This window comes from Kogia breviceps, chromosome 11, assembly GCF_026419965.1.
Source record: "Kogia breviceps isolate mKogBre1 chromosome 11, mKogBre1 haplotype 1, whole genome shotgun sequence".
NCBI classification, from domain to species: domain Eukaryota; kingdom Metazoa; phylum Chordata; class Mammalia; order Artiodactyla; family Physeteridae; genus Kogia; species Kogia breviceps.
This window is the reverse complement of record NC_081320.1, coordinates 13887674-13903038: the sequence shown is the minus strand read 5'-3', so window position 1 is coordinate 13903038 and position 15365 is coordinate 13887674. Positions and strand designations below refer to the sequence as shown.

The window sequence follows — 15365 nt, the reverse complement described above, 5'->3', positions numbered from 1 at the left end:
GTTATCCCACGATCCCTATCTCCCAAGGGCTTGCCTGGAGGACAAGTGGGGAAGACAAAACAGTTAAAGTACCACAGTGGTAACAGTCAGGATTAAGGTATGAGGGGGTTCCTAGAAGACAAGAGAGAAGGATGATCGGAGAAGGATCTTAGAAAAAGTAACCCCTGAGCCGAGATGTGATGTAAAAGATGAATAATAGAGAGGCAAAGGAAGGGCTCCAGGCAGAGAAGAAAGACTGCAGCAAATACAAACTATTACAGAGACAATGGATAAACAACAACGAGGTCCTACTGTAGAGCACAGAGAACTATATTCAACATCCTGTGTAAACCATAATGGAAAATATGAAAAAGAATGAAAAAGAATAGATGCGTGTGTGTGTGTGTGTATATAAAATACACAAAACCGAATCACTTTGCCATACAGCAGAAATTAACACAACATTGTAAATCAACTCTACTTCAATAAAATAAATTAAAAAAAAAAAAAACACAACGCAGCAAACACAGAGAAAAGTGTTCAACAAAGATGCTGGGACAACTGGAAAGCCACAAGCAAAAGAATGAAGCTGGACCCGACTTCACACCATATATTAAAAAGTAGCTGAAAAATGGATCAAAGGCCTACATGTAAGACCTACGACTAGAAAACTTTTAGAAGAAAACATTAGGCGATGGTTTCTTAGATATGACATCAAAAGCACAAGGAACAAAATGAAAAGTAGATACACTGGACTTCGTCAAAATTAGAAACTTGTGTGCTAAAAACGATACCATCAACAAAAGTAAAAAGACCACCCACAGAATGGGAAAAAAAATAGCTGCAAATCATATATCTGATAAGGAAGTGGTATCCAGAATATACAGAGAACACTTAAACAACTCAATAATAAAAAGACAGCCCAATTAAAAATTGGGCAAAGAATTTAAATAGACCTTTCTCCTTAGAAGACCTACAAATGGCCAATGAGTACATGAAAAGATGGTCAACGTCATTAGTTATCAGATCAAAACCGTAATGAGGAAGAAGGAAGTTCACCAAGGACCTGTGAGGGGGTTCGTGTGCCTGAGACAGGCAGGGCTGCGATGGTAGCGGTGACAAAAGGGGGCTGAAGAGACTGGCAGGAACCAAGTCATGAAGAGCCCTACAGGCCAGACTAAAGAGTGTAGATAATCTCCTGAAGGTAAAGGAGAGAAATCAAAGAGTTTGAAGCAAGGAAGCAACATGTCAGATTCAGTTATTAGAAATACGACTTCTGGGCTTCCCTGGTGGCGCAGTGGTTGAGAATCCGCCTGCCGATGCAGGAGACACGGGTTCGTGCCCTGGTCCGGGAAGATCCCACATGCCGCGGAGCAACTAAGCCCGTGAGCCATGGCCGCTGAGCCTGTGCGTCCGGAGCCTGTGCTCCGCAACGGGAGAGGCCACAACAGTGAGAGGCCCGCATACCGCAAAAAAAAAAAAAAAAAGAAAAAAAGAAATACGACTTCTGCCATAATTAGCATGCCTAAATGCAGAAAGGCGGGGAAGGAGACACTGAACTGGGGCAATGGTGAGAACAGAGGATTTCAAGGGCAACCCTGGATCATTATTCCTTTTTCCAGAATCCTAGGAACTATATATTTTTATAAGCACAGCCCCGCTTCTCAGATAACATACTTTAGATGGGACAGTGAAATGCTTACACAAACATTCATAATACCAGATGGAATCTGGTAAGTTTCAGAGGAGCTTCAAAGACCACTGAGATTCAGTTTGAATGTCAGAGTGGGAACTAGTGGTGTCACATGCCTGCATTCAGAACAGGAAAAACCCAGGTTACAAAACCGCCCTACACTTTCCAGCCAGGTACTAGACGATTGCAGTGAACCACGGAATTCCAGGGCTGGAAGGGATCAAAAGGTCCTTGAGCCATCAACTGTCTGATGCCTGAGTTCTACCCCAAAATAGTTATCCTGGCTTTGGTCAAAGACCTCCAGAGATTCGCCACAAAGGCAGCTCATTTTTTCCATCTTTGGACGTCATGGACCATCAAACCCCTCTCCTTTCAGCTTGGCTCTCACCCTTGATCCAAAGTTCTTCCAGTGAGGCCACCCAGGCAGGCTGACTCTCCCCCGGGCCAGGCCTCTGGCTTGTTGGCAGCAGCTGCCATGTGTCCTGCACTGGTCTTCTCTATGCAAATGTTCCCATCCCTTCAAAGGCTCCTCGGGGACAAGGTCTAGAATCTCTTCTCTGGTCCTTCTCCGAAATCACTAGGGAATTCCCTGGCGATCCAGTGGTTAGGGCTTGTCGCTTTCACTGCTGGGGCCCGGGGTTCAATCCCTGGTTGAGGAACTAAGATCCCGCAAGCCACGAGGTGTGGCCAAAAAAAATTTTTTTTTTTTTTTGCAGTACGCGGGCCTCTCACTGTTGTGGCCTCTTCCGCTGCGGAGCACAGGCTCCGGACGCGCAGGCTCAGTGGCCACGGCTCACGGGCCCAGCCGCTCCGCGGCATGTGGGATCTTCCCGGACCGGGGCACGAACCTCATCCCCTGCATCGGCAGGCGGACTCTCAACCACTGTGCCACCAGGGAGGCCCCCCAAAATTTTTTTAAGTCATTAGAATTCCTTAGGGGAAACTTAAAGAGCCATAATGACCAGAGCACTTGTCTGAACATGGCAGGTTCGAGCAGGCCACCACTGGCCTATTAATGTAGCTAAAAAGAAAACAGCTGTAGGCAGCCACAGTGCAGTTGATGCAGACAGCACTGGCCAGGCACGAAAACCAGTAAGTTGATTTCACCCAAGGTGTTACCAAACCACATCTTCTCCATCCATCTCACAAAGTACACACAGTGCTCTGCTCTTGCACAGAGAGCTCACATCTCTCCTCACTTAACCCAGACTCGAGAGCAATGATCTCTGTTGTTGGTCAGAAGGTCAACAGCCTGATGAACGGAATGGACAGGACAGAGGGGACACACAGAGAATGTGGAGAAGTGTAGCAAAGGGACGAGTTCACAGATACCAGGCATCGTATATCACAGTATCACGGGTCGGCATTTCAGGGTTTTTCCAGGAGACGAAAAACAGAGACAGGATGTCTGCCAAGTTTACCCAAGCGAGCTGTGGAAGGTCTTGGAATTGAAAGGGATTTGGGAATGTCTGCAAGGCCGGCCGCTCAGGAGGGAAAGCCCGAGCGGATGACGAGGGACCACATCCTGCTCCAGCAGAGCAGAGGGGCTAATGCTGCCGAGATGAACTGAGTCGGCCAACGTCTGAGGGACAGAACCAGCAAGGGAGGAAGGCCCCGTGATCAGCAAGACCCCTGAGACACGAGGGTGTCTTATTAACTACAATACACTCTTTTCATTTACATGTTTATACCTGTCTGTACTATGAAAAATGTGAGGTACTTCAAAGCGTATACAGAATAGAAACACGTGAATGAAAATCAGGACTAGGAAAGGAGCTCTGTGCGTACTATCTTACTCGGTTTTGATGGCCACCCCGCTGCACAGACGTGGTTATCTACACCTCACAGCTGAGGAAACTGGGACCTCAAACAATTCAGTCACTTGCCTCAGGTCTCACTGTTACGAAGTGGCGTTTAGATTTGAGTCCAGGTCAGAAGTTTAAGCTCTCTCCTCTGCATCATGCTACCTATAACTTCTGGCTTCCTCTCTGTGGACGCTCCCGACCCCAGCAGAGAGCACAGACATCAAGAGACTGGACTGAAACCACACCACTGGGTCTAAGCCTTCACACCACCACTTACTTGCTGAGGTAACCTTAGACAGGTTACTTAAGGCTCCTCCCCGATCCTCATCTAGGAGGCGGGGATAATAACAGTAGCTGTATCCGCAGGACTGTTATGAGGGTTAAAGGAGTTTCTATTGCTAAAGCATTTTCAGAACAGCTACACAGTATATACTAAACTAGATTAACGAAACTAGTTGACTAAACTAGGTGTGAACTTGGGCCAGCAGCTTGACCTCCCAGGCCATCATCTGCAAGATGCAGAGAACCCTGGCATGTCTCTCAGTCATGATGATCACTAAATGAGATAATATACGTAAAGCACCCATACATGTCGGTTATCACTATTACCATGCTACTTTACTTAAAATTATCTGTCTCTTGTCCAAGGCTGAACAGCATCGGATAATTTACAACTCAAACAATCAGTGAAATCAGGATTTAATATGTCAGTTGATTAGAAAAATAAATACACATTGAAGGAAAAATCTTGAAATACAATGTGAAATCATTAAAACGAAAAATAAAACACAGAAATGACAAATGATACTAAAAGAATTTCTTCCTGATCTGCTTTAAGAACATGTACGCTGGCAGCATCATGGCGTATTAACTCCATGACAGGTGCCCTACAGGGTCAAATGGAACTCACCTCACCCCACGACTTCAGTAGATGGGGGAAGAACAGTGTCAGGTAGGCGTTTTGAAGTGCTAAGGTTAAGTGTTTTTCCCTTCTGTTTATAACTTTCATGAACATTTATTTATAACACTTGAGAGACAATATTACTATTTAAGCGTACACTTGGAAATATTCTAATTGAAACCACACTGATGGAATATCTAACCTTTATGCGGTTGGGGTCCACATAATGCATTTTTTTCATGTCACATTCTTCAGTAGTATAATTTAACTTGAGGATATAAAGGATCCACACTCCAAACACAAGCAATGTACACCTAGAAAAAAAAAATCAATTACGTATAATGATGTCGTCATGTGATAATCAAGAGAGATCATGTGAAATAACTGAACACCTAACCCGAATAGAGTCCGCCTGCCACACAGCATAAAAGTACAGTATTTAAGATGACCTCTTAACTTAAGGCAGCATTTCTTATTTTTCTAACGAGATAAATCAGTCATTTATGACCGTCTTTGTTATAAGCAAATATAGAAAAAACATTTTTCTGCAAAGGTACTGCAATAAAATCTGAATCACCATATAGATTACTGGACTTAAAAAAAACCTAAGTAATAAATTTTGAACTATAGAATCTCAGCTTCAATTTTTTGCCACTTTAAAATAGTCGGTCCTGAAGATGATTATTTTGAGACTTTAGTCTGCCATCTTCTCAGATGCCTGGCTTTCAGAATAAAGTCGTACTCCTTGCCTCAATTAAAAAAAAAAAAATCAGCCCTGGGACTTCCCTGGTGGTGCAGTGGTTAAGATTCTGCGCTCCCAATGCAGGGCGCTCGGGTTCAATCTCTGGTCAGGGAACTAGATCTCACGTGCATGCCGCATTAAGAGTTCACTCTACAACTAAGGAGACAACGTGCCACAACTGAGGAGCCTGTGAGCCACAACTAAGGAGCCCACCTGCCACAATGAAGACCTGGTGCGACCAAATAAATAAATATTTTTTTAAATAATAGGGCTTCCCTGGTGGCGCAGTGGTTGAGAGTCCACCTGCCGATGCAGGGGACATGGGTTCGTGCCCCAGTCCGGGAAGATCCCACATGCCACGGAGCGGCTGGGTCCGTGAGCCATGGCCGCTGAGCCTGTGCGTCCGGAGCCCGTGCTCCACAACGGGAGAGGCCATAACAGTGAGAGGCCTGTGTACCACAAAAAAAAAAATAAATAAAATAAAATAAAAATGAAAAAATAAATAAATAAAATAAAATAGTCCTTCAAATACTATAAGATTCCACTTATTTGAGGTATGTAGAGTAGTCAAAATTGGGACAGAAAGTAGAATGGTGGTTGCCAGGGGCCAGCGAGGAAGGGGGACTTAGTGTTAATGGGTATAAAGGATCAAGCTTTTCAAGATGAAAAGAGTTCTGGAGGTGGATGGTATGATGGTTGCACAACAATGTGAATGTACTTAATACCACTGAACTTGTACACTTAGAAATGGTTAGGATGGTAAATTCTATGTTACGTTATTTTACCACAATAAAAAAAATTAGGAGAAAATACAGTGAGTTCTTTTAAAAAAAAAAGGAAAACAAAATAAACAATCTACTTATTATTCTTCTAAACAATTCTACTCAGAAATGAGGTTAAGACAGTACCACCAGTCACCTTTAAGACCACCTATGAAAACTATTTTTAATGATCTGATAAATTCGAACTATTCTACAGTTTAAAACACATGCATGCACGCACACACACACACAAGGAGAAAAGAACTGAGTCTAGTCCTGGTTCTAGAAATCTCATTTTAAATAAGCTCCCCAAGTGATACTGGCAAAATAAAGGTTAAAAAAAAGTTTAAATCAAGTTTAAGAACCAGTACTTTAAATAAGTTGTATTATTGAAAAAAAACAAAGTCAAGGAATAACCTTAAGGGGAAAATATATTCTAAAGAAAAGGGCACTTTAAAAACTATAGCATCTAGGGCTTCCCTGGTGGCACAGTGGTTAAGAATCCACCTGCCAACACAGGGGACATGGGTTCAAGCCCTGGTCCAGGAAGACCCCACATGCCACGGAGCAACTAAGCCCCTGAGCCGCAACTACTGACCCTGTGTGCCATAATTACTGGAGCCCACGTGCCTAGAGCCCGTGCTCCACAATAAGGGAAGCCACTGCAATGAGAAGCCCACACACCTTAACAAAAGAGTAGCCCCCCGCTCGCCGCAACTAGAGAAAGCCTAAACACAGCAACGAAGACCCAGTGCAGCCATAAATAAATAAATTTTTAAAAATTAAAAAAATATATATATAGCATTTAGCATAGTATACCATACACAATAGATGCTAAATAGTTCTTAATATTTGAGGATTATGTTGCAACAAAGTATTGCTAGGAAGTGTTTTCGAACCTGGACAAGCATCTTAATTCTTCCCTGAGATCAAATACAATGCTAAGTGAATGGGATGCAACCATTTGCATAAAAAAGAGAGGGTCGGGGGAGGGGAATACACACACACAGTATTTCTTACATACACAAGACCGCTAATATCGGTCATCTTTAAGTAGAAAGAGGAAAGGTGGGGAGCAGGGATGAGAAGATGTTTTACTGAGTACCTTTAATATCTTTTGAATCTTATGAATGCAGTATGACCTATTCTTTTCTCCAGCCCCAGAAAAGGTATTCTATTCAGTGCATTAATAAATTCCCTTATTTTGATTATAAAAGAAAAAAAGGGGGAATTCCCTGGCGGTCCAGTGGTTAGTACTCCGATCTTTAAATGCAGGGAGCACGGGTTCGATCCCTGGTCGGGAAACTATGATCCCGCAAGCCGTGCAGCATGGCCAGAAAAGAAATTTTAAAAAAAGGAAGGAAGAAAAAGTTAGAAGAAAAAGTTAAAGCAGGCCCAGAATCTACAGCACTGATTCCGTTGTTCTGTAATTCCTGGTTGCAAGTCTGTCTTAGCCACACTATAAGCGGCACGGGGCCCAGGTCTATCTCCCATGTGGCCAGCACCCAGCAATGGTGCCAGGCCTCCATAATTACTGGTTGATGACAAAAGGAGATGGAAAATGATCTGAGTGTTTATTAACATACATTTCCTTTCCCACCTTTCTTCTTCTACATCTCCCGAATTAGTAACATGAGATGGGTGGCTCGATTTCAGGGTTGGATTTCTACCTGTCGCCATGAAATAAAGGGTAGTTTACCACCTACTTTGGCTGGTACTAAGTAAAACTGACAAGTTCCTCCTTTAACAATTCTATCTCGGGAGTTCCCTGGCGGTCTAGTGGTTAGGATTTGGTGCTTTCACTGCAGTGGCCTGGGTTCAATCCTCGGTCGGGGAACTGAGATCCCACAAGCCTTGCCAAGTGGCCAAAATTAAATAAACAGATATAATAAAATATTTTAAAAAGTGAAAAAACAATTCTATCTCTTATTAGGATGTACGGGTGACCTGGCTGGTACCCCTCTCATCCTTTTTAGTGTTTGATATTCAATGTTATTCAAATGCCTGTAGGGGACTTTAATTAACTGTATTTTTAGATTCACTGGAAATAGCGAAGGAAAAGGGGATAGCCCTCTTGCACTAGGTAGCGCTGGAAGGGCTATGCGCTGGAAGCTGTGGGGCCTGGAGGCTCCCTGGCTGGCGCTGTGCCGCCACCAAGCACAGCCTGATGCAGGAGCCCACGGCACCTGTGCTCTGAGCCTTGACTCAGATGTGCCTTTAAATGATCCCTGAACAAGTGTGACCGCGGATGAGAGCCATCTTCAGGGCTCTTCACTGAATTTTCCCCCCAACTTGGTTCTACCCAGTTGACCCAAATCAGAGGTGTCTTGTGGCCCGAGGGCTCGTGCTTACTTGAGGATGTCTTTTAACAACAAGCTGGGTCTTCTCATCTTGTTCTGAGCACAGGTGTACCATTGCAGGGAGGGCCGCGGGCAATCGCTTTTCAGCTTCACACGGTTGTACTTGCTTGGCATTGCTGTGAAGAGAGGAGAGGGCAGGAGAAGGGAAAGAGGAAAGTGAGTTCAGCAGATTATGCTTTTAAAGAGCTTTTTTTTTTTTTTTTTTTTCCTGGCCTCTCTGGGCAGCTTGCGTGATCTTAGTTCCCCAACCAGGGACTCACCCTGGGCCCTTGGCAGTGAAAACGCCAAGTGCTAAGCACTGGACTGCCAAGGAATTTCCTAAAGAGCTTTGATGTGGTATAGCCATACCATGAAATACGACTCAGCCCAGAAAAGGAGTGACTGATTGATACACGCAACTGGATGAATCTCGAGGCAATTATGCTGAGCCAACACTAAAAGGTCACATGTTGCAGGATTCCATTTATATAATATTCTTGAAATGACAAAAATACAGAAATGTAAACAGATTAGGTGTCAGGGGTTAGGGAGGGGGTGGTGCGGTGGCTATGGAAGGGCAACAGGAGGGGTCCTTTTGGTGATGGAAATATTCTGTATCTTGACTGTACCTCTGTCCATATCCCAGTTGTGCTATTCGGCGGTTTTGCAAGATGCTACCATTGGGGTTAAAGTGAGTAATCTGTGTTATTTCTTACAACTGCATGTGACTCTACAACTATCCCAAAAGTAAACGTCTAATTTTTGTTGAGTCTTTAACTATGAGAGATACTTACAGAACTATTTACAGATGAAACAGGAGAAATGAAATCTGCTTCAAAAAAAAAAAACAGGAAGGGGAAAAGTGTTTGTGGGAATAGCTGACACAAGTTGAGCTTTAAACTGCTGTCAAATCTGGGCAATGGGTACATGGGGCTCACTATACAATTCTCAAAACTATTTGAAATTTTCTATAGTAAAAGTTTAAAAAGAAAGTGGTATATTAAAAAACAGGAAGAGGGTTACACTAAGAAAAAAGGAAAAAGAAAACATGGCAATTAAAAAAAATTTTAATGGCAACTTTAAAAGAGGTTTTCTTTAAAAAATACATATGTTCTGTGGTATGCTTGCCTACTTATTCTTTTGAATTAATTTTATTCTCAAATTTTCAATTTTTAAGCAATATCACAAGGGGTATTGTAGTAGAAATCAAAACATCTCCCCTTGGGCTTCCCTGGTGGCGCAGTGGTTGAGAGTCCGCCTGCCGATGCAGGGGACATGGGTTCGTGCCCCAGTCCAGGAAGATCCCACATGCCGCGGAGCGGCTGGGCCCGTGAGCCATGGCCGCTGAGCCTGCGCGTCCGGAGCCTGTGTTCCGTAACGGGAGAAGCCACAGCAGTGAGAGGCCCGCATGCCGCAAAAAAAAAAAAAAAAAAAAAAAAAACCCAAAACATTTCCCCTCATATCAGTTTCCCCCTTCCTCTCTCCTCTGAATTTTTAGCTGGGCACACAGCCTCCCAGAATAAAGACTGCATTTCCTAGCCACCCTTGGAGCTAAGTACAGCCTTGTGACTAAGTTCTAGTCAATGGGATACAAGCAAAAGTGACCCGGAGAACTTTCAGGGTGCTTTCCTTGGCATATGCCCTTTTCTCCTTTATCCCCCCTTCCTGCTGGCTGAAATACTGACACTTGATGAGCCACTTTGGACCACACAGCATGTCCGCCAAGGGATGGAGGAGCAACAAGAGAGAAGGGGCCCGGGTCCCTGGACCACCCCAAGGACAGAGCTGTCAATCCACCTTAGACTGCCTGCCTCTGGACTCTTACATGACAGAGAAATAAACCTCCATCTTGTTGAAGCAATTGTTAATTAAATCCCAGCCAATATAGGCACCTATTGCATTCTGATATTTACATATTAATTCAAGAAATAATGTCTTTACTATACTTAGTCTTGAAGCCAGGAGGAAGTTATATCTCATTATTCACTTCCTTTCCCCCATTAGTGCTGTGCCATTTTCTTTGAAAAAAAAACCTTTTATCAAATTGACATCCAAGTATTTGATTTCTTTCTACTGTAAACACCCTCCCTCAACTGCAATTTTAACTGTGTAACACTAGAGTACAAGAATTTTCATAGACTTGCATCACTCCATTTGAGTAGTTTCAAAAAACTGAGCCGAGGGCCTCACTAGTAAACCTCTGCTGAAGAATCTACTGAATTCTTAAAGGAGAAGCGAGATCAACTGAGACCCTGGAAGGTTTTCAATCACCACAACTTCGTGGTTACTTAGTTGCACAGTCAGCCAAGTGGTGGGTCCTAGGGGGCTGCCTGTGACCAGGGCATCTATAAAAAGCAAGTTTCTATGATGCCCGTGTTTTTATGACCTGAATGACACTTCACACCCGCGTGGACCTCCCGAGAACAAAGCAGACGGTGGCGTTGGAACCGGGATCTCACCCTTGCCCACGGCTGGCACGCTGGACGGAGCTGCGGGCTCTGGGCTCTACTCTGCTCTGCCACTCAGGCTGCAAGACTGCAAACTGCATTCCCAGACTCTCTCTTGTGCCATCAAGCTTCCTGAGGAACTGTGATTGTGTGCCGTCTGGGTGGAAAACTGGAAGGCAAAGGCAGCCTTTCATATCTCTAGGATTTCTGGTTTCCTGCTGGACACGGACTGGGACATCAGATGACTCTCTTCTGCTACTTTTAGGAAAGTGGAACCAAACAGGAAGAGGCTCTGGAGGTGAGAGGAGGGTCTACAGTCCTGGATTCCTCCCTCTTGTCACCACTACTACCACACAACACACCCACGCATCATTCAAACGCTCAAAAAAAAAAAAAAAGAGAGAGGGAGAGAAACGAAAAGAAAAAGACAGTTGTGTTTTTGTTTTGTTTTTCCTATCACATTGGAGGGGATCTCAGGAGAGACCACTAGGCTCAGTTCCTCCACCTGCCACCTGAGAAGTCTGGGGCAACTGACTCTAACTCTGGTAGCTCAGTTTCCTCATCTGGAAAATGGGTCCAATATTACCTACCTCCCAGGGTTCATGTGGGAATGGTGGTTGCACAGAAGAAGCACTACCTCAGTGCTGGCTGTTGCTATTGCTACACAGAGAGGGGAGTTGACAGGCATTTTATACAACTATCTGACAGGGCTTTAAGACATCTGCATCCTTTAGGCATTCTCCTTTCTGGCCACAGGTTTCCGCTCCAGCCCCATCAGGGGCCTGTCTTCAGTCCTATCCGTGTCCCTTCCTGGGGATCTCTGGAGAGGCAGCATTCCTCCCGAAGCCCCTCCTGCGCTCACCCTGTCAGGTCCCGGTCAGCCTCTCTCTCCCCAGCCCCTTTCTAAACGCCCAGCTTCCTTCACCGGCCTCTCCTCCCCACCGTGACGGCCCAGCTGATCCTTCGCTCCATCTGCGCACCGTGCCGGGTGCCTTAGAACCACGCTTCCCTCCCGACCTCTGCAATGGTAAACTCTCTTGCACACGGTGCGGGACTCCACAGTCTCGGTTCCCACCCTCAGCACCATTTTCTCCTCGCTCACATACACTCACAAGGCTCACCACTTGCCTTTTACTCACCTCCTCAAGGGATCAGACCCCCAAATCCATCTCCCTATGCAGGCCTCTCACCCAGCTCAGACCTGTCTAGCTAACGACCTGCCTGCTACCTTCTCCTCAGACGAAATCACAAAGCAGAATCTTTTCTCACATCATGTGGCAGCTGTACCATCCACTCAGTCATCCAAGCCAAAACCTGCAGGTCGGCCCCAGACTTCTCCCTGGCATCCCCAGGCCCAATCAATCCCCAGGGCCTCTCAGTCATACCTTCTTGAACTTCCCGGGCCCACGGGCATTCTCTTAGTGGAGGTCACTTACCCAGACTCCCCTGTCTCAATTTTGTCCCTTCAAAGCCATCTTTCTAAAATATGTATTTGCTCAGTGGCTCCCAGCTCGTCTCAGGTGCTATGACTTCAGGTGACAAACCTGTCTGTTACACTCTAGCCACAAAGAAGTACTGTTAGGAGCCCGGATGTGCCACAGTGTCGCCTCCGTGCCTTTGGACAGATGCACGCTCAGCCTGGAATCCTGGTGGAAATCCTCCCCAGCGATCTGCCTGGTGAAGTGTCTCCTTTCCTCCTTGAACCCTCCTCCTTCTCTGTGAAGATCATTTTCAACACCATAACTGTCCCTGGGCACTTCCCCATCTCTGTTTACCACTATGAACTGAAATGTTCTGTGTACATTTTGGGTCTCCTCTACTTTTCTGCAAGCACCTGGAGGACTGAACTGCAGGGCCGGGGCTCTGTTCATCTTTGTAACCCTAACACCTAGGATAAGGCTTGGCACACAGCAGGCCCTTAAGAAACATCCCACACTGAGTGGAATATGCATGACTCAACTATGGTCTGTTATCAAACAAGATAAACTTCCCCTCCCCAAGTGTACTTTCCCAAGGATATTTCAGATTAAAACTAAAACTGAATGTTAACGGCAATTCTAAGAGCAAAGAGTAAAGTGTAAGCTCTACTGAAACATCTAACATGTCCGGCAACAGGGAAATTTGTTGCTAGATTATGGTGCAAACGATTTAGAATACTCTGCAGCTGTTAAAGCCTTTGCTACACGAAGTGGAATCTGTGACCACAGCCTCAGCGTCAGCGGGGAGCAGGTTAGACATGCAAAGGCTCAGCACTGCCCCCTCCACCTGCTGAATCACAGGGTTCATATGAACGTTAAAGCCTGAGAAGCACTCAAAAGTATTCGGTTCATACATTTATTGGCACAGAAAGTTACTGCAAGAAGAAAGCAGGCTTGTAAAAATTACGTATATATACCTATAATCATGTTCTAGGGTGCACCTACTCAAGGTAGGAGAACTGGATTTCCCATGAAGTCACTGACTCCTCCCCTACTTGGGTTGGAATGTCTTCTTCCAATTTAGAAGGGACCATTTGGATTCAGCACGACAAAAGGAGGGCCAAGCAGAGTCATCTTCACACACGTGCAGTTGACGGACGGCTGCTGGGTGGCCTTAAGATGCTCCCTCGGAGAACCCGGGGTTTATGTATTTCTAGCCATGCTCCTCTCTGCACCATCTGCACTGTGTCCATTCATTTCTTTTGTCTTTAATGTGCTGTTTGGTGGAGGACGGGTTGCAATGAAAAGTTCAATGAAAACGTTTATTATCATGAGACGTGTTACACGTAATTGTTGTCTTTTTAATATACATTTTTCTCTTGTCTTCCCCACCAGAATGTAGATTCCATGAAAGCAGTGTTTTGCTCACCACTGAGTTCCCAGTGCCTAGGATGGCAAGGGGCACCCAACAGGCGACTAATACATATTTACTGAATAAATACTCAAGTTTCTTATGAGATTTCAGAGGTGATCCTGGTTTCAGGCATTTCTCCAAGGACGTGTGTTGGCAAGCCACCACCATCTGTCCCGTGGCACTCTCCTGGTTCTGCTTCTCCATTTCCTTCACGGGCAGCTTGTCCCCTACCACCTCCTTCTAAGTGCTAGGGTCCCAAGGCTCATAAATGTGTCCCTCCTTTCATTCAGACTGCCAGAGTAAGAGCCTCCACTAACCCTTTCTATTCAGAAAAGGCCTGGCTTTCAAAATTATCTATTTCTACTCACATGTAAAACTGTAACAGATGCTTCTCAAATGCTTGTAGCCCTGATGAAGAAATCATTCTTATTAAGGCCCTAATGAAGAAATACTAAGGCAAGGTCCAGGCCTTCAGTCCACTTATAGAACTGGCACTGACATTTTCAAATTAAGAATTAACCATCCAAGGTAAGAATACAACAGATGCTGCAAAGCAGTACATGACAAACTGTCAGATTAACTGTACAGCCAATTACTGGTGCAAGAGAGGGTAATATTAATATTTATTGGGAGGAATAAGCCTACACATGATATCATTACATCCGAAAAACACCTTCTTTGGGGACTTCCCTAGTGGCCCAGTGGTTAAGAATCCACATTCCAATGCAGGGGATGCAGGTTCGATCCCTGGTCAGGGAACTAAGATCCCACATGACACCGGGCAACTAAGCCTGCGTGCTGCAACTACTGAGCCCACCCGCTCTGGAGCCCTCGCACCACAACTATAGAGAAGCCTGCATGCCACAACAAAGATCCCACGTGCCGCAACTAAGACCCGATGCAGCCACATAAATCAAGCAATAAATCAATATTTTAAAAAACCCAAACACCTACTTTTTTGAATTGCTATCTGCATTTAACCTGTCGAAAGTCACACATAGACAAGTTGGGAGCTGAAATTTCCAACCAACATCTATCCATGTCCAAGTCCACACCCTTCCACCTGGGGGTACTTAGGAAGGGTAGGTATTGGAATTAGGTGGGTATGCCTGTATGTGAAGGTTTTTTTGGTTTTTTATTTTTTTAATAATAAAGGCACGCCAAAGCACAGATTATTAGAAACAAAAACCTGAAACTGACAAAGCAGTAAATAAACCGACACAGCTGGAGTGGACAATCTGGGAGGATGAGCAGGTACAGCTTAGATCTTAACACGGCAGCCGAAAGAGCATGCCCTTCAAGGTGGAAGGTGTCTTGAGAAGGACTTCACAGCAAGAGAGAAGGAAGCCTCACCCCAGGCTGTCCCGGGACAGCGGGGCAGGACGCTGGACGCTCGGGTGGAAAGGGAGCCTGAGGTCCATCCTGGTGAGGAAGAGGATAGGACGAGGACAGAGATCGATCAAGAAATGAAGAAGACTAGAGCCAAAAAGAAGCAGGCAAAGGTCAATCTGGGTCCCGGTTATGGAAAGAAACAGGATCGGAAGTCAATTTTTGTAGTTTAGTGATGATGATGTGATGAACTTGAGATGATAAATAACTAGACAGAGATGCCCAGGATGCAGCTGGAAATGCAGCCTGGACTCCCCAGAACGCCCATCCCTCCAGCCAGCCTTTCTTGGCGGGTCCGAGAGTGATTAACTTCTCTCCTGTGAACCTCGACTGGTACAAGTCACACGCCATCCATGGGAAAGGGGAGAAGACAGTCCCTCAAATCATGCTTGGATTTTATGTTTTAGATGAAGAACTGTCCTTGATAAAGGAGGGCAGGAGACAAGACAGAAAGCCTGCCGCAGGGGGAGACGTCTT

The 15365-nt window shown here is 45.1% G+C and overlaps 1 protein-coding gene across 5 annotated transcripts in view; it reads right to left on the bottom strand.

Moving 5' to 3' along the window:
• The window catches only part of ST3GAL5 (ST3 beta-galactoside alpha-2,3-sialyltransferase 5), a 47521-nt gene that overhangs the window by 18229 nt on the left and 13927 nt on the right, over positions 1-15365 (bottom strand). For all 5 annotated transcript variants that reach the window (XM_059078365.2, XM_067007274.1, XM_059078367.2 and 2 more), the window contains exons 2-3: positions 8234-8357; positions 4581-4692 (exon numbers count right to left, since the gene is read on the bottom strand). In XM_059078365.2, the coding sequence (XP_058934348.1) occupies positions 4581-4692; positions 8234-8357 (236 nt within the window). The remainder of the gene's footprint in view (positions 1-4580; positions 4693-8233; positions 8358-15365) is intronic.